The sequence below is a fragment of the Dromaius novaehollandiae genome, chromosome 19 (assembly GCF_036370855.1).
Source record: "Dromaius novaehollandiae isolate bDroNov1 chromosome 19, bDroNov1.hap1, whole genome shotgun sequence".
Taxonomy (NCBI): domain Eukaryota; kingdom Metazoa; phylum Chordata; class Aves; order Casuariiformes; family Dromaiidae; genus Dromaius; species Dromaius novaehollandiae.
The window spans coordinates 10,092,968-10,111,269 of NC_088116.1; the positions used below are offsets into that span (position 1 = coordinate 10,092,968).

General features: G+C 44.8%; 1 protein-coding gene across 1 annotated transcript; it reads left to right on the forward strand.

Moving 5' to 3' along the window:
- The first annotated feature begins 980 nt into the window (after window positions 1-980).
- RCC1L (RCC1 like) lies at window positions 981-17,909 on the forward strand. The gene is made up of 11 exons (XM_026107312.2): window positions 981-1,366; window positions 2,297-2,426; window positions 4,794-4,922; window positions 5,805-5,871; window positions 7,177-7,228; window positions 8,534-8,618; window positions 9,734-9,915; window positions 12,103-12,187; window positions 13,255-13,428; window positions 14,714-14,799; window positions 16,476-17,909. The coding sequence occupies exons 1-11, from the start codon at window positions 1,019-1,021 to the stop codon at window positions 16,551-16,553; spliced, it is 1,416 nt and encodes a 471-aa protein (XP_025963097.2). The 5' UTR covers window positions 981-1,018; the 3' UTR covers window positions 16,554-17,909.
- The last annotated feature ends 393 nt before the right edge of the window (window positions 17,910-18,302 follow it).

The following is an 18,302-nucleotide window of genomic DNA, read 5'->3' on the forward strand; positions in this document are numbered from 1 at the left end:
GGACTTACATGGTTTCTATTGCTGAAAATGGCAGGTCTCTTGCATGCCTCCCTCTCGCAGAGGTTATTGCATAAGGGATTGACCAAGGGCCTCTTACAAAAGACGCTGATCGCAGAGGAAATTCGCTGGGGGAGATTAAATGGTGGTTTTGCAAAGCGCCCAGGCACGGACGCTTTCTCACCAAACCTGGCTTCCTCGCTCCCTCTGGTGGAAGCGGCGGGCTGGGGAGGAGGAGATGTTAGCTCTGTTGACAACACCGCGGCGGGAGCGGCCGAGGCGCAGCCGGCGATGGCAGCGGCCTGGCGCACCCCGGCCTGGCGGGGCCGTGCCGGCCGGCGGCCCCCGCGCTGTGGTAACCCGGGGGCCGGGAGCAGCGTGCCGAGAGCCTGCCGGTGCCCCCGGGGGAGAGCAGCAGGGCCTTTCCGGCCCGTGGGGGTCTCCGGCACCGGCTGCCCTGACTCCAGCCCGGCGGCCATGAGGTGCAGGGATGCCCCAAGGGGCAGCGGGGCCCAGAGGAGCGGGGGCCACGGCGCGGGCAGCTCAGCGCCCGGGTGGCTGCCAGGCTGAGCGGCTCCGAGAGCCATCGGCGCAGCAGCCGGTCCCTCCTGGCACTGGGTGCCCTGACAGCCGCCATGACATAAGTGCAGGCCGCCATGTCACGAGCGCTACTGCAGCAAGGCCTGGCATGGCCAGGCCACCAGGACAGTGCTGCCTCACCACAATGGTGTGTGTCATGAGGGCTGTGTTGGGACGCCACCACAGCCATCCGCGAGGCCACTGGGCGCCGAGGCCATCGCTGCGCCAGACGGCTTGGGGTGGGGGCTAGCTGTGGTTGGGGGGTCCCACCAGATGTGCGGGGTGGCATCGCCCCTTTAAGAAGCGAGCTTCGCGGGGCCGAGGCGGGTCTCGCGCCTCTCCCGCCACGGAGGCGGGCGGGGGGAAGCGTCCTGCGGCGCGCGCGCGCGCCCCACGTGACCTCCTAGCGCGCACGCGGGGTCGCAGTGGAAAGGTCGGCAAGATGGCGGCGGCGGTGGTGGCGGCGGCGCGGGGGCGGCCGCCGGGGCGCGGGGAGGTGGCGGCGGCGTGGGGGGCTCTGCGGGGAGCGCGGCGGCGGCCGCCGCCCCTCTGCAGGGGCCTGGCCAAGGCGGCGGGCCCGCGCAGCATCCGGCAGGTGCGGGAGGCCGAGGAGGCCGCCCCGGTGTTCCAGTACGTGGGCAGGGCGGCCCGGCGGAAGGACCGCGTCTTCGTGTGGGGCTTCTGCCACTCGGGCGCCCTGGGCGTCCCCAGCTTCGTGAAGCCGGACGCGGGCTGGAAGAAGCCGCGGCGGATCCAGCCGACGCCCTACCGCCTGGAGACGGAGGAGAAGGTGGGTCAGCCTCTGACCCGGGAGGGGACCGGGCCTCGGCCCTGCGGCTCGGGGGACCTGGTGCTTCCCTCGCGTGTGCAGGGGCCGTTGCCACAACGGGGTACCGCTGGGATCGTCCCTAAAGCACTAGGGCGACTCGGCTCTCCGAATCACTTGGTCTGGATGGGTTTCTCCCCTTCCCACATCTGAAAGGTGTTAAGTCATCAGGCTTAATAATATTGCCGTGACTTCTTTTTCCTTGATGTAGTTGCGTTCATCAGGAGGACTTCAGGTATAACTGTATGTTGTGGTAGCAGACAACTTGGCAGAAGTATGTCTCTTATCAGACCGGTAGCAGAGCAAGAGTGGGGAAGTTGATTATCAGAGAAACAGATCCCCATATAGTCGGTGACTTTTCTAGCCACTTTCACTCTGATGAAATTAAAGGTCATGTTGAAAATGGTGTTAGTTTCTCTCTTTTCCATGTTTCAAACATGCTCTGTTTCAAACATCAACTCAAAGAAGGTCAGAGCTATTATCCCGGGCTTTATTAAGCAGAGTGATAGTAAAACAGGAGAAAGATTTTTCCATTAATGTCTCTCTTTTTTCTTAATCAGCTCCTGTGGGGGAATCAGTAAACAGATCTTGCTGTTGTGTCTGAATGGGTCCAAAATAATCCAAAAGTAGACTGAAGATGTACACCTACAAAAACAACAGCCTAAAGCAGTAATGTCAGACTTGTGTTTAGGCTGTTGTGCTTAACACTAAAGAATATTTATGATCATTTTTGCAAAGGTGCTACCTGGTCATGAATTTGGGCTGTATTTGGACATAGTCTAAATAAGGATGAATGTCAATGAACAAATAATGTGGCGTAAGACTCAATTTTCTAAGCAGTAGTTTATAACTGAACACTTCTGTTATTGTTATTTCTGTTCTTTGTCTTCAAAGATATCCTCTGCTGCCTGTGGCTATGGATTCACGCTGCTGTCCTCTAATACCACTGACATTACCAAAGTATGGGGCATGGGCCTCAACAAGGATTCCCAGCTTGGATTTCAGAGAAGCATGAGAGATCGAAGTAAGGATTGAGGTGTTGTAAGGACTTATAGGGTGACCCTGCAGGATGCACGTGGTGTGGGAAACTTTGGATTAAGAAATACAAAAAATATACGTTAATCTTTTTCAGAATTTAGTTGTGTTTGTGGTGTGTAAATATGTGGTCCAGACATGCTTCTCTTCTACGTGCTGTACTCTTCTCCAGATGTAGCTGAAATCTAAACAACTGTTTATTCTGCAAATCTGTCTGTTGGGTATGGTGTTGCTTTGAGTGTATATAGTTTGGACAATATGCTGTCCTAGTTAATAAAGTGGCTTTGGTGTGATGATTTGCTCTCTTCTGTTGTCTTCACATCTGTACACTAATTTCCTCTCTCAGAGATCTTTTGGTACAGTCATTTCAGAGTGTCATACACACTTCAGAACAGGTTTTCTGTGCTGGAAACTGTCACCTTCCTCCTAAGGCAGATATGAAAAATAGGAAATTCATTCCCATATAGAGTTCTTTTCTCTAACTGCAAAAAGCTTGTTGTGTTTTGAAAAATTGCCTCTCTAACCACTTAGGGAAAACTATGTTAAAAACCTTTTTTTCCCCTCTATAGGGGAAGAGTATAATCCACTAAGGTATACTGTGTCTGATGCCAGCCAGGGAATAAATAGCTTTGAGGAGAACAAAAAGAAAATTACTGCTGCTATGCAGAATGCTACAGTTTACAGTGGTGCTATTGCTGTGCATTGCTGCTAGAATACTGTATAAGTTTCCAAGGGTTTGTGTGCACGGCAGGTGTGTGTGTACTTAAACAGCAGCTGCACAGAAGCCTCTATTTATTTCATTTCCTTTTGGTTTTAAAGATTTGACTTCTTAACTCTCTCCTGTTGCCGTAACTACTGATGTCTTGGGAGTGTTGTGTCTTTTTCTTGACCTGCAAATCTAGTTGTGCCAGAGAATCTGAGAACAGGTTAAATGGTTGTGCAGTTCAAATCCTTGGAAGTGAGGAAGTGTACAGTGTTCTGTATGGTCTGTTGAAAGTGGTGAGCTCATCAGTAGGATTGCTACTGCTTCAGACTTAACTTCCCACAGTTATTCAGTTTTGCAGCCTCATTTTGTTACCTGCTAGTTCTAACACTGTGTCACCTCCAGATGATTTATATTCAGGTGAATTTACAGCCTTCTGACTTGTAGATGATGGTGTTTCATGCTCTAATCTCAGCTGTTTCTAAGCTAAACTATCACTAGTTCTCTTATACTTCCCTGTCTTAGTCACATTGTTGTCTTTTTTTGTTTTTTCTTTAAAATCCTTCTGATACAATCTGCGATGATATGGTTGAGTTCAGTACCACAGACCTCAGTACCTTGTGTGGCTGTACTCTAAGGAACAGAGAGAGAGGGAAGAAAGAGATTTTTGTGTTGTGACTTCTAAGTCTCTTCAGACAGATCTAAACTTTGCTGCCTTTCAGTTCCTGCTGTATTGCATTGCAGGCTCCCACCATTTTCAGACAGCCGGTTGTGATGTGTGCCCTCCCATCAACTAGTGTCTTACTGGAAAAGGGAATGTGCAGGGTTTATGTTTGTTTTCAACTGAAGACAGAATGGAAGTGCTACTATATGTGAGCAGAATACTGCCTTGGGTCCTCTGGGATTTGCTTTCACTTGCTATAGTGTCTTGCTTTGATATACATGTAAAAGCTCATTACTTCTTCTTAACCTTTTGCCTAGTGCTAATTGCATTTTGCTGTTCTTCCCCACCCCGCGTTGACCGTAACTGATTGCATATTCTTTTTGTGTTACTAAATCTACTTTTTCTAGTACAGCCTGTCATTTTCTTTCCCAAATCTTACATCTCTGATCTCTTGTGGAGCCATGCTCGCTTCTGTTTTTGGCATTCCCTTTTCTGAGAGGGCCTTTAATCTACTGTTCTTTAAAGATGAAGCTCTAAGACTTTTTGTTCACCTTTCATGCTGTCTTTTTGTGATTGTTAGCTTTGTACCTTGTTTGCAAAATCCCCGGTTCCACAGCGTAGTTAAGTTTGTGCTTAGCACTAAGCTCCCTAGTAATCCAGCCTTATTCACCGAAGTAGTCGAATGTATACTGAAAGCCTAGATTTCTCACCTACGGCCACCAGAAGCCTTAATACCACGCAGCCCCTGGGTATAGTGGATTTCTGGCTGTGCAGTGATTGCTGGTTTCAGACATCACTGTTTTCAGTCTGTTCCTCCCCATGATGAATTCCAATCACCCTTTTACTTGGGCTAGTGTGCCTGCTTTCTAAAATATGTCTGCTTCTGTAACAGAATAGGAATTAATGTCTACAACATAACCTGCAACATGTGATTACTCTGCATTGTGGAAGATACTGACTTTTTAACTTCTCTCTCTCTTTTTTTTAAGCTAAAGGCTACGAGTATGTCTTGGAACCATCTCCAATTGCGTTACCACTGGAGAAGCCACAGCAGACTCGGGTCTTGCAGGTATCCTGTGGGAGAGCCCATTCCCTGATCCTGACAGATAGTGAAGGAGGTATAGTATCCCTCTTGCTGGTGACAAGAGACATGTGGATCTATGCTTTCATAAAAACTCTGAAGAAGATTGTTTTCTGTCCTTTAAAACTGGATGCCAGATTGGTTGGCTGTACTGTAAATGTGATGCAAGTAACTGTTAGTCCTTGTGGGATTGCTCCCAGGAGGGAGAGCCCTGAGCTGATAACTCTGCAGTGAGCTCTGTGTTCTGTTTGGCTCAAGCTGCGAATGTGTTGGAAGCTTTTTCACAGCTAGTACTGAAAAATATGGTTTGTTTATCTAGCCCCAGGCCTTGTTTAAGTGTAGGCTATTTGTCTTGTTCAGTCAGATGTGTTTTTGAATCCCGTTTTGGATGGCTATGCCAATACTTCTGTGTTATTTTCCCCATGAAGCCCTGGAGTGCAGCATTTATAAAAGCAGTGAATTAATAAGCCTTTATACAGAAGATCCGCTTTGTGAATTGGCTGGTGGCTTTGCTGGGAATTCTCTGGTGCAGGGGTTTCAGTGCTGTCCTGAGCGATCCAGTGTTGCTTATCACTGGGTGAGCTGGTTGGCTGGTTGATTTAACGCTCCTGTGGGAATGCTGATCTATTTCTGAGTCTCCTTGGCAACGGCAGGATGAACTAGGCAATTACCGAGAAGCAGCCAATGGGCTCCAGGTACTGCGACAGTGCCTGCAACAATGTCGCCTCGTTATTGTTGCCTAAAATGGATTCGGTCACTTGAGTTTAAGTGGACTTGATTGAAGAAAGCTTAGGTCTATTTTACAGGACTGTGTTCAACCTTTCGTACCAAGGACCTCATGAAAATATTTTGTGTACGTGCACAGGGACTCTTATGAGGTTAGACATTAATCAGACAGCATTTTATCATTGTTTTTCAGTCTTCAGCATGGGAAACAACTCTTATGGACAGTGTGGCAGGAAAGTTGTTGAAGATGAAGTTTACAGGTGAGACTCCAAAGAATCCAAACCTTCTTAAGAAAAATATTGTTGCTGAAACAATCCTTCAGAAAAGCCTGGAAGGGGGAAAAATACGATGGTAAAAGGATACTGTTTAAGATTAAGGAGCCTGAAAACAAACTTTTATGCTGCAGGCATCCTGCAAGGTGTTGGTCTGGCTTTAAACCTAAGCAAGGCACAAGCACTCTTCTGGCCATGCTTGCCAAATTCAAAAAGACATCAGCACGTGACTGTATTTGTAGAGCATAGTAAGCAAACCCAACTTTCATAAATAACCTGGGATAATTAGCATTAGTAGTCATTCTTTCTCCCCTTAGCCTTTCAGAGGGGGTGTGCAAGTGCTATTTATGAGGGTGGGTTAGAAATGCCGTTTAATCGTGAAAGAGGTGTCCTTGTGCTGAATCTGTTTTAATGCCTTTGAATCTATAAGTGAGAGAAAACGTTTATAACAATGCTTTTCCTTTAGAGGATTTCATGGGCCACACCAAAGCAAGGCTTTAAAATGCTCTGTGAGACAGTAGTGATATAAGTGGAGAATGGGAATAATATGTTGAAAGTTACCGATTCCCTGGCAGGGCCAAAAAAGAATTGAATTGCTGTGTGAACATACTATGTGTGATCCACAAGACTTGGAGCCTGTAAAGTGTAAGAAAACATCTGTAATTTAGCTAGTTCGTTTTCATCTTTATGATGAAGTTAGTCATTGGATTGTTCAGAATTCATATTTTTATGAACGAATGAAACAGATACTAACATTGGTCTGTTTGTTCTTTGGAATTTAAATCTGTCTGGTCGGCTGGTTCCTCAGTCTTTTCAGGGCTGTTCAGTTTTCTGTTGTGCATTACTGCTTTCCCCAGTGGATATTCATGGTGCTGCTTTACTCTGTCTCACCATATGTTTTTTCCTTTGTGAAATGACAAGCGGAAAGATTTCTAGTTAAGTGTAGTGTTTTAGATAGGTGATGCAGTACTATCTAATGTCTGTGTTCGTTCCAGACTAGGGAATGTATTTGAGGACAACCCCCCCCCCCCCCCCCCATCTCCATGAAATGTTGTATTTAAAAAATGACAGTTTTCAGTTTCTTAAATGAGATAGTTTCACTGTACAAATACTGCAGAAAGGAGGAAAGTAATTTTTCAGTATGTTCTCTGAATATATGAGAGAATTCCCTCTCCTTGGAATGGCAAAGTGGCTTTCAGTAAAGGCGGATCTACCTTCACATTTTTCAGTTGCAGTCCTCTGAAATCTTTTGTGTTGCCTTTTCTCTTTCTGGTCAATATTGATGGTGTCCAGCGAAAGCCATGTAATTCATCAGCTGAAGGAGTTTGACAGCAGAGTTGTCCAGGTAAGAGAATCTTCTGAATCTAATTAAAAAGAAAATCAGGATACAGACCACTAAGTTGAAGCCTTTTGAAATGAGGAGTGAGCTATTCTGTGGCTGCTTATATAAAGCACAAGATGGCATTTTGTTCCGTGCCTTTGCCGAATAGTTGCAAATGGCAACACAGGGTCTGAACTTGCTGAAGAGCTTGATGGGAATGCCAATGCAGCACTTACTTGCTTGACTTCCTAGCTAACAGCTGCATGGCAAGGAGGTTGTTCTGACACATCATCTTTTGCTGTGCTGCTCTCTTGCTCTTGTTCCCCTTGGGTACTTTTTTGTCACTTTGGAACTGCTTCATTTTGGGTTTTGTCTGTCCCGTTTCAAAAGTGAGCTATTGAGAGCACCCACTTAGACCACCTAGCGCTTCCCTAAGGTAAGCTTCAGGGAGAGCAAGGGACTACAGAGCAGCATAAATGCCAGTGCTTCTGCGCACAGCTGCAGTATTCCCATGCACAGCAGCAGTTTGTTAGTGTCTCTATGCCACTGTAGCACTACTGTGTGTGTGCAAACATTGTTCCTGTTCCACGCAGTATCCTAGAAAGCCACGGTTACTGAGCTAGGCCAGTGGGATGAGAGAGAGCCATGATACATCCTAACCATGTTTGAAAGTAGGCTCCTAAACTTCTGTTCAGACTTTCATGGCAGTTTTTTTTTCAAGGGGGTTGAATAATTGAGACCTGTTCTTACCTTGATGAAAGCAGGTTAGTGCTTAATACTCCTGGATCATCAGTCTCTTAACTTGTGTGTTAAATCCTTTTAATCTCTGGCTAACTTTTAGGCTCTGCTTTTGAAAATCTTGGCTTTAATTTCTGCCAAGCCTGTGGCAGACATGGTTGAAAGTTCAGCATAAATGTCAATTTGAGAACACATGTATTCCTAGAGCGCTTGCAATAGCAGTTTGTAGCTGGCATTGAGAGCCATGTGGTAGCACTCTGGGAAGGGAGATCTTATTTACTGTCTGCTGTTTTGTTATGTTGGGCTGCCAAGTTGTGAGCTTTTTGTTAACTAGGCCTTGTTTTGGATCTCGGAACAAATCAAGTGCAGCATTGCTTTCCAGAAAGAAAACTGTTTCTTGTGTTGTATCATGCTGTTGTTAGCTTTCCCCATGGTGCGTAGAGCCATTTAATCTGGAGGGAAGGGTCAAAATCTGAGTTGATAGGCATAGTAGAGGTTCATTGTTCAATTTGTCTGCCAGTAACGTTTCATTAAATCAGTTCTGAACATGTCATATTTCTTGACCAGCTCTGGCTTTTCGTTTGTGCGCAGGTTGTGTGTGGGCAGGACCACAGTCTGTTTAGAACAAAGAAAGGTGCAGTGTATGCGTGTGGATGGGGAGCTGATGGACAAACAGGTAGGAGCTCAGCTAAACTTCCCTTTCAGTGAATTGATAACTATAGCAAGCTGTCCTAACTCAGAGCCAGTGATGAAAGTTGCTTTGCACATGTGGACAGAAAGGGGCTGCTATGTTTCCACCTATGTGCAGATATTCTTGATGCCCTTGTGTAGCTGGACTGAGACAAACCAGTTCCTTTTTTAGAGGAGCTTTAGGATGCCATGCTGGCAATCCAAGCATGCAGTCTGAAGAGAATGTGACCTTGTTTACTGTGCGAGGCTTGTGAGGGGATGTGGAGGTGGCATGTGAAAGTAAATTCCTCTGTTCTGTACAGACTATGCTTTCTGATTCTCTTGTTTCAGGGTCCCTTTTGCTTCCTTCTGCTTTTGAACTGATAGAGTTCTTTGACTGCTTTGACTGTTCTTTGACCTTTGACTGCTAATGCTGTGTTAGCATTGGATCTTTGGCCAGGCCCCCGTTCTGCTGTCAGAGGACTTCCTCCAAGCCCTTCGTGCTGTTAATTCCTTCTGCTGCCCCTGAAGCTTGGTTTTTCCTCTGGTTGTCTTGTGTGGATGTACTGTAGACTACTGGTTCTCTTAGTTTTTTTTTTTTTTTTGGTTTTTTTTGTCATCTTCATTCTGGCCTCTTGTTCAGGCAGCTGTTTGTCATGTAACGTGTTTGCTTCCCAGCATTTCTTGCCACTTCACCTGCTGTTGTCTAAACAGCTTGTGAAGTGTGCTGTGACTTATGGCTCTCCTTGCATAAGACAGGATACAGCCAGTTTGTGAAACTTCACCTCTGTCAGGGTGTCTGCCTGGCTTGGGTTACTCCTCTCTCAAACACTTTTGTCCATGCAGAAAAGAGAGACATAGGCCTAGACTGTTTCCCAAGTGCGATTGTGTAAGGTTGGTATTGGTACTGCAGAGGGGTATCTTGCCTGCTTTGGCTAGCAGAGCTGGTATCTGTGGCTGTTTGTCCACTGTAGCTGGTCATTCAGATGTGAACAGAAAGATATATCTCTTGGAGCGAGAGTGTGGGTGGCTTATTACACAAAAAATGGTCCTGTGTAGGCATTAGCTCATGGTATTGCTGGAAAAAATGTCTTGATTACATCTCTCCTTTTTTCCTTTCAGGTCTTGGACACTACAATATCACCAGTGTTCCTACTAAGCTACGTGGTGACATTGCTGGAGTAAACATTATCCAGGTCACTTCCTATGGGGACTGTTGTCTGGCTGTTTCAGATGAGGGAGACCTCTTTGGTTGGGGAAACTCGGAATACCTGCAGTTGGCATCTGTCACAGAGACCACACAGGTCAGCTGGCCTGGGAATGAGTTTTTACGTGTTTCAGTTCAGCTGCGGTGCGCTGAGTTAAAAATTACTCACTTCTTCCTGCTCTGAGTTCTTTTAACAGCAGTATGGATCAATATAAACCCCTAGCAGACTATTTTTCTCCCCTGTACTTACAACTATTTCAGGCAGGTTGGCTTTGTATAGCTGTAGGATAATGTATTCCCCAGTTTTAGTCTGTTATAAAGGAAGTTCCTCCCCTCTGTCCTCTTCCCCTCAGTCCAGGGATTTTGAACACAGTAGAATCCAGCTTGAGTGCCTGTGCTGGTTTTGTGGCAGGAGTTAGTCTCTTCATCTGGCTAATCGAGAATTTCAAGTGGTCCTGCTTTGAGCAGGATGCTAGTCCAGATGATCTTTGGCAGTCCCTTCCAACCAGCAGTTGTGAGATTCTGTGATTCTGTTTAGGGTCTGACAGAGTAAGAGCACCTTACCCTCTCCCCCATCCCAGAAGGCAGCTGATGATAAAAAGATGCCAAAAGAATAGAGTGAGAATTTTTGAATCTGTATTTGATATTGCCATTCACTTTCAATATGTCATTACTTTAAGGCAGATGATAATTGTACTGATCAACTTCTGACTGGTAACAAAGCTATCTTTCAAAATAGCTAACTCCAGCAATTTCATAGCTCCATTTTTTTTATCCCGAGGTTCCTTGTGAAAATCCCACAGAAAGTGGGTTGAACACTTTATATGCAACATTTAGTGGGAAATTCTCCTTTGACAGTTTATAAACTGATTCTGTGGTGTGACAGAAGCTCTCAGTGGCTTGTCTGCTCTTCCCCTATTGGAGCAGTCCCAAAAGAATTTTGTTGTGTGTTTTTTAAAACTCTGTATAAGTAGAGATTGCTCATACTGTGGACACGTGCACTGATAAAAGGTTTCTTGTAGTATTGTAATATGTTACATCCCTTTTCTAAGTCTTAGGCTTCACTGTGGAGGAAAACTGAATGAAAATACTGTAGGAGAAAGTATAAATGTTTCAAGAATCTCTGAGAAAGGATCTCATTTCTGGCTCTTCTGAAGTTTAATGCGCGTTTGCTAGAAATAGCAACTGTTTGTTATAGCTTCGTGGACACTTAGGATTTCTATTCAAGGCATGTGAGGGGAATCACCTTGTGATTTTTTTTCAGGCAGTGTGACCTACAAGATTGAGTATTGGACTGTTGTTTGCTAGTAGACCAAGGGACTACAACTTTGCCACTTGTAAAATAAGAACAGAGAGCTCTTTTATAAGGCACTGCTAAGATCCCCAGAAAGGAAAATAGACACTAAGCATTGTATGTAGTACTGAGGTGATTAGGCAGATGGTCTCCCCTTAGAGTTAGTGTGGAAAATGGAGTCAGAGAGTTAATACTCCGCTGTTCTTGGCAGAAAGCTAAGAACAGACAATTGCATTAGTGCAGTGTTAGTAAAATAGGTAACTTTGTTTTCTGTGCTACTTTTGATGTATCCTTAATATAGGGCTAATTACTGCTTAGATTAGCAAGGCCTGAAGACAGTGATTAGGTTAAGTAGTGTAGTAGCTTCCTGACTGGGTATTTTGGGGGTTGGAGGGATCTGAAACAAGTTACTGGCATGTTTGCCAAAGCTGGAGTTTCAGGTACTGTATAGATAATGTCCAAACCTGTGGAATGGCAGAGCTGTGAAACCTGAGATCAGCATTTACATATGTCAAGCTCTGTAGGTTTATGTTGTATTGAACCATACCAATTAAGGACAGATTTGCTTCCATTTTCCCCTGATATGTTCAAGTAGTGCCAACACAGAGCAAACTTTAGTGATCTTGTCCGTTGCAAATACTTGCAAATGTGTTGTCTTAACCTGTTTTGTCTGGCTTATAGCACCTGGCATATAAGCAGGTCTTAAGCACTTCCAGCTTTGATGCCCTGCATGCATGCTTCCTACCTGGTAACTTTTTAAACTTTGTTAGTGCTCTCAGCCTTAATTAATTTCTTGTAGTTCTCCCCTCTCCCCCCCCCCCCCCATCTTGTGAATTGCATTGAGTTATTCATGCAGTGCAGGAGTTCATTCATGCCGTGTTAGAAGTTCAGTGCATGTAAACTATAAACAGAACTTGAGAACCAGTTAAAAATGTGTTTGGTTCCAGTTTATTAGTTTGTCTCTAAAGACTTGCTTTCGACCTTGTACAGGTGAACATTCCCAGACACTTGCCATTCAAGATCGGCAAGATAAAGGAGGCTGCATGTGGAGGGACTGGCAATATTGTTTTAACTGGTGAGTTCACTTTTACAATCCTCTTCAGTGTGAGGCCATGCAGTAGGTGGATAGTAATGTATTTGATCAAGCATCTTGTTTACTGGAAACAAAGGAGTACTGTCTGTATGACAGAGTCAGGAGACTGAAAAAGCTATGATTTAAGAGTGTACTGGAAGAGGTATTTTCCCCAGCATATGTTTTTGGGAAGCTGTGTATGTTCCACTGTGTTCACCTGTGCTCATGAGAGTCTAAGGCGAACAAGAACAGGGTTGCTGCTTGCTGTTCTGTTCCCTTGCTTTCTGATCTCACGATGCATGTGTGGCCTATAATAAAGATGGACATATGGAGGAAGTAAAGGAAACACTTGAGAAGAGCCCTTCAGACTTGATATAAATCTGACCTGTAAATAAATCTTGATTAAATGGACTGGAAAGTAGAGAGTTCTGAAAACAGCAAAACTCTGCAACGGGCTCCTTGTTGAATCCTTTGTTGGGTTGTCAGTGGTCAGAGGAGCACAGCTTGAAAGTTACAGAGTAAAGGAGTGAGGGGTAGAATTGTAACTGCTGTGAGGAAGGATACATTTGAAGAAGAGGTTCATATATATGATACAGTTGCTGTGATGACAAGACACTTCAGCTTTTAGTGTGAAGGGGGCTAGCAATCATAGCAATTTATTCTGTTTTATGCTGTCCAACTGCTGCCTCTCCCAGGCATCCAACTTCAGGCAGAATGCCAGACAGAGCAAATAGCCTACCACTGATTTGGCCATATATCAAAGGGAAAAGTAATGATGATAAAACATTCGGCCTCTGTCCATCAGACAGTAAGTTGAAGTATTTTGTGCAGCCCACAGTGTTGCCCCCCCAGGATAGTTTTGCCTGTGAAGCTTGATCTGCTTAAATGGATTAGGGAAAAAAAAATAAGGAATTTGGGAGTGCATTGTTTGCTACTTTTAAATGATCAAATGGTGCTAGACTGCTTTAGGAGAAGGGAAAATACCTGTTCAGATCTGGTTAACTCTTGATCATGGTATAAATTTCACAAGTACAGCCTTTCTTACAGAATATGTTCTTATTGTAATGCAGAAGAAGGAAATGTTTTTGTCTGGGGATATGGAATTCTTGGGAAAGGACCAAACCTAATAGAAACAGCAGTGCCAGAGATGATCCCACCTAGCCTCTTTGGCTGGTCGGACTTCAATCCAGACATCCGTGTTGCTCACGTTCGCTGTGGACTTGGCCAGTTTGCGGCACTTACAAGTAAGTTTCTAGTCCTGAGGTCATGAAGAAGTCATGTTGCCACGTTAATTTGGCAGTCTTAAAAGTCCATCTTTCATTTTTTTTAAACTTAAGCCACACTGATGGAATGCAACAGGAAGGTGTCACCAAGAATTTAGGTGATCTCTAAACCTAGGTACTGCTGTGATTAAAACCTGTTATGATGTGAATATATGCCTGTTACATAGTCTACCTTCTAAAAAAAAAAAAATCGCAGGTTTATTTAGGAAGGTGTGGCACTTCTATAACAAGACAACTATCTCAAACGGGAAACCCAGGAAGGTTTTTGCACTTACTTGTACAGAATAATTAAGTCAGTTGTGCTTTAGAATCATTAGGAATTCATGTGATAAATGGACAAGCTAAACTGAGAGTCTAAATCAGAGGTAGGTTGTCAGGGTTTCTTGGCCCTTCTGACCAACTCAGAAGCAATGTGAGGTGGGAAAACCTGCACATTTAACGTGCAGAGGACATGATACTCCAGTATGTACACTGTGTATTTGATGCCAGCCTTTAAAGGAAGTTTTGAATCTGAAGGTCATTAAAAATGGGCAGTAGAGGGCAGCAGCACAGAACACCTGATAGTAAAAATAACAATTTACCAATGTCCTTGGTCCTTGTTGAGAAGGTAGTATATGTGACACTGTCAGTCTGGTTAGAGGGTGATTGTAACTGGTCTTCCTTTGTTATTCAGGAAGCATTGCAAACTGTATTCCGGTTCAATTGTACTTACACTATTAGATTGTTTTGGTTGTCTCTCTGCTATGGGGCTCATTTGAACATTTCTGAGCTCTCCATATTTTACTGAGGGGCTTAAAAGAAATGGTCTCTCTCCAGTTCTCTAGAACACAATTTCTTTTTATTTTGTTTTCTTCAGTTATCATTAGAATAAACCTTGTTTATTCTGTTTGCTGTGCTGATAGCTGATATGGGTTAAATATAATTGTCTAACTTCCAACACAAATGATTCACTTCGCTTCTTCCTTTGAATAAAATTCCAAAGCAAAAGCTGTAAAAGGGGGAAGCAAAGACTTGTGCCCACAGTTTGCTTTCCTGCTCATTAGGCATAATTTTCCCCATGCACAAATTCATTTATTGTACTTGGAACTAAACTTGGTGGCTTTCATGCTGCATCTATACCGTTTTATACTCTCCAGAAGCCCTGTAGCCACACTTGCCAGCACTGCAAATAGAAGTACTGAAATACGTCCTTTTTAATGGCGCTGACCTGGTTCTCTCTTGCTTTATTTTTTTTTTCACGCTACAGACAGAGGAGAACTCTTTGTATGGGGCAAGAATCTAAGAGGATGCCTGGGAATTGGAAGACTGGAAGACCAGTATTTCCCATGGAGGGTAAGGACAGTGGCATTAAGGCAAGAGTGTATTCTTTAGCTAGCCTTTGTTATCACAAGGGCAAGAAACCTCACTTGCTGCCTAGTTCTGGGGAGTAACTTTGAAAGTGGAAGTAAAATGACTATATAAACGCTTTCCTCACCAGAGATCCCAGTCTATTCAGGGACTGAGGTGTTCTGTAAATTCCTGCATCTTCTGGTTCTGCTTGTTCAGTACAATTTCAGATCCAAAAGCCAAAGCTGGTGCCACACCACCATTCCTGAACAGTTCTCATTTGCCTCCTGTCCCCAGTCTCCCACCTGCTACTCTTTACTGCTTCTTTCCTCCCCCTCCAGCCTGCATTTTACTATTGTATGTGTTGCTAAGAAAAGAGCTGGTATTGGTCATCTGTGACCTGTAAGAATTGAGTTACACGTTTAAATTAGGTGAACATTTCAGCTGTGGTGGTCAGACCACTGCGGAAGCAGCTCTATGTAGCAGTGGGCTGCCTTCTCCTGCTCCTTTTGCAAATCAAGTGGCTATGGTGGTGCGTCACTGGACTGACTGTCTGTAGTTTCAGTAGGAGATACTTAGCCACTGAGCTGTTTTCATAGCTGTTTCGCAATGCTTCCAGTTCCACTCCCTTCTCTGATGGCTTTGAGAGCCAGACTCTGTGGGTGTAGAAGAGTGCTTGGCTCTAGATTTCAGCACTCAGCCTAGCAGATGTTCCCGGTCTCCTCCAAGGCCAAGTAGGAAAGAAGGCAGGCAATCAGTTGGACCACCCTGGAGTCCCCTTCTGTGTGTCTGAACTTTCAGTGGATGTTTCTTTGGCATGCTCTCTCCTTCTTTTAAAAAGGAACAAAGAAGACCAGTTCTGGAGCATTTGCCTAAAATTGCACTGCTGTGGCTGAGTAGATTCTCTTTGGACTCAACATGCGTGCCACACCTGGGTTTTCCTAAGAGTGGACAGTGAGGGTGTGTTGCCTCAAATGGTCAACTCCTGTCTGGCATAACGACAGCAGTGTCTCAGAGCAAGAGCAGTTACCATGCTCCTTGTCTTTAGCCTTCAACTCTGGAATGAGCCATCTCTACGTTTCCTTATGCCTAAGGAAGAACTTGCATCTTGCTGTTTGTAGCCTCTGCTTCCCTTTACTTCGAAGTCACTTTTAAGTGAAAGAGCTGTAATTACACTAGTGAGTGTGCTGGGTCTGCTTATCACTGAAGCAAAAACTGCCTCTGGACAGAGACAGAAACCTCAACTATGCTCTGCCTGTCCTTGCTGTTAGAGAGGAGGCTAATCCTTGTGGTGCTTGGGCAGATCCTCTTCCTGTTGTCTGGATTATGCTCTGTTCAGTCATGCGGTTTCTACTGCTGAGCAGATGGGCTGAAGCTGCAGTCTCCTCACTGTCTGCTGGTCAGACCTCTCTTTCTGTCCTTCAAAAAGCTTTATGTGCTTCTGTGAGGGAGGGAAGAAAGGGAATATTCTTCTAGTACGCACATGGCATTTCACAGCTCAATGCACAAGCATGCCTGGTGCTGAATCTTGCTTTCTCTGGGTGTTCAAGATGGCACTTTATGTGCAAGTCTCTGCAAAAGGAACTGGCATGGATGTTAAGTAGAGGAAGGATGAGAAATAACAAATGTCAGGTGCAAAGTGCCAGCTTGAGAAATAATCCACTCTTGTGTGTCTGATACAGGTGACTGTACCTGGTGAGGTGGTGGAGGTTGCATGTGGAGTTGATCATATGGTAAGCCTGGTTAAATCTTTTACCTAGTAATATTGCTCAGCACTGTGCCTAGAAGATGTGGGAACTTGGTGATGAGCTTCTTGGAGATGAAGACTTTTTTTCTGTGAAACGGGCAAGAAGTGACTGTGAGCAGAGGCAGCCTGGATGTGTTGTCACCTCTGCGTCATTGAAATGCTGCAGTCTGGCTGGCTGCGGGAGGAGGTGCTTTCCCCGGGGAGAGGGGGAATGCAGGGAGTGCTCTGGCTGGTTTATGACGAGCTCCTGAAGAATCTGAGGCCCGGACTCAGAGGTGAGTCTCTCTATGCAAAAGGATGATAAATATATCTCTCAGGGAAGACTGGAATGAGAAGAAATCTGTAGCACAGGACATTCATTTATGGACTGGTTCTCCCTGTCACCAGCTCTCTGCTGTCAGTGTTGGACTGAGACAAACTATTTCTCAAGGGAAAGCTTTTCAATTACCATTTTTTATTGTGGAAGGGGAGTTGCACTGGCTTCTGGAGTCCAGCCAAGCTGTCCTCAGCATCTGCCACCAGCCGTGCTCTGCCCAGGCTGCTGTTCTGTGTGGATGTTGGACGCGCAGCTAGCGGCCTGGAGGCAGATAGTGTGTTCTCATCACAGGCGTTTGCAGGCTCTCCACATGGACTCTGAAGACTGAGCACCAAAGGAAAGCATTCCTTTAACTGGAAGAGTAAGGACTTGTCTGCAGGGGAAGCTACTGTTAAATAAGACAGCATGGAAAGATAAATCATATACTGTCCACACTGCTGTTGCTGTGTGCACAGACAGAGACAGCAACAGTAGCGAATCTAACCTATTTATGGACGGAGGTCAGGAACAAAGCTCCCTCTTAACTACGTGCACGACTGGTGCTCAGGCAGTGGAAATGAGCAGAGCTTTTTTTTCATCAACTGCCTTTGTCTTTGTATGCTGATCACAAACCACTGCCTTTGATTTCTGGAAGTCCCTGCGCTCTTTCCTGTCTTTGGCAGTATAGTGACTCTCAGTCACAAAGAGCCCTTTGAAATTAGTCAGCCTTTTCTGTAGTGCCTAAGCGGGGAAGGGGACTTAATGGGCAAAAAGCAGAATTACAGCAAAACCTTGTTTCTTGGTGGCTTCCTAGGAGAGAAGTTGTGATAAGTGCATTTAGGACATAGTATCTAAAGGAGATGGGATCCAGCAGCCGTATGTACTCATGGTGTAGCAGCCACTTAGCAAATCTCACGCTCAAGTGTGGGGAAACTGATTGTTCCCTGTGATGTACTGCAGACATCAGACAGAGTTGTATCTTCTCCCTCTCTGTGCTGGATACTTACACTGTGTAAATTATTTTGGCAAAATCCAAGTTAATATATTTTAAATAAAGTGATTATAATGTCTGTATATCAGTAGTAATGGAAATATTCTTGAGCTTGACTTCACACACAAGCTGCTCTGTCTTGCACTCTGCATTTAAATTTAAACATTTCAGTACAAAGTGATGTGATAGGAAACCTCATCTGTCAACTAAGACGCCTCTGCGCCTGCAGGACTGATACTGTGGTAGGCATGGTATATATCCATGGTCCCTGAGGACACCACATACTCTCACTTTTTGGCACCTTCAGCTGAATCTCGTTATCAGTTCTGTTCTTACGTAATTAACAAAACTCAGGGCTAAGCTTTACCTGGATGAAATATCTCTTGGAGGGCTTGGCAAAAAATATAGGAAAGGTTAAACAAAGTCTGCAGAAATAGTTATGTATGGGAGTTACTTCCAACGTTACTATGTAACTG

Bases quoted from the DNA above. Each gene is read 5' to 3' on its own strand.
- RCC1L (XM_026107312.2), top strand. From the start codon at position 1,019: ATGGCGGCGGCGGTGGTGGCGGCGGCGCGGGGGCGGCCGCCGGGGCGC. The intron at 1,367-2,296 runs GTGGGTCAGCCT...TTGTCTTCAAAG, and splicing joins GCCTGGAGACGGAGGAGAAG to ATATCCTCTGCTGCCTGTGG. The intron at 2,427-4,793 runs GTAAGGATTGAG...CTTTTTTTTAAG, and splicing joins GAGAAGCATGAGAGATCGAA to CTAAAGGCTACGAGTATGTC.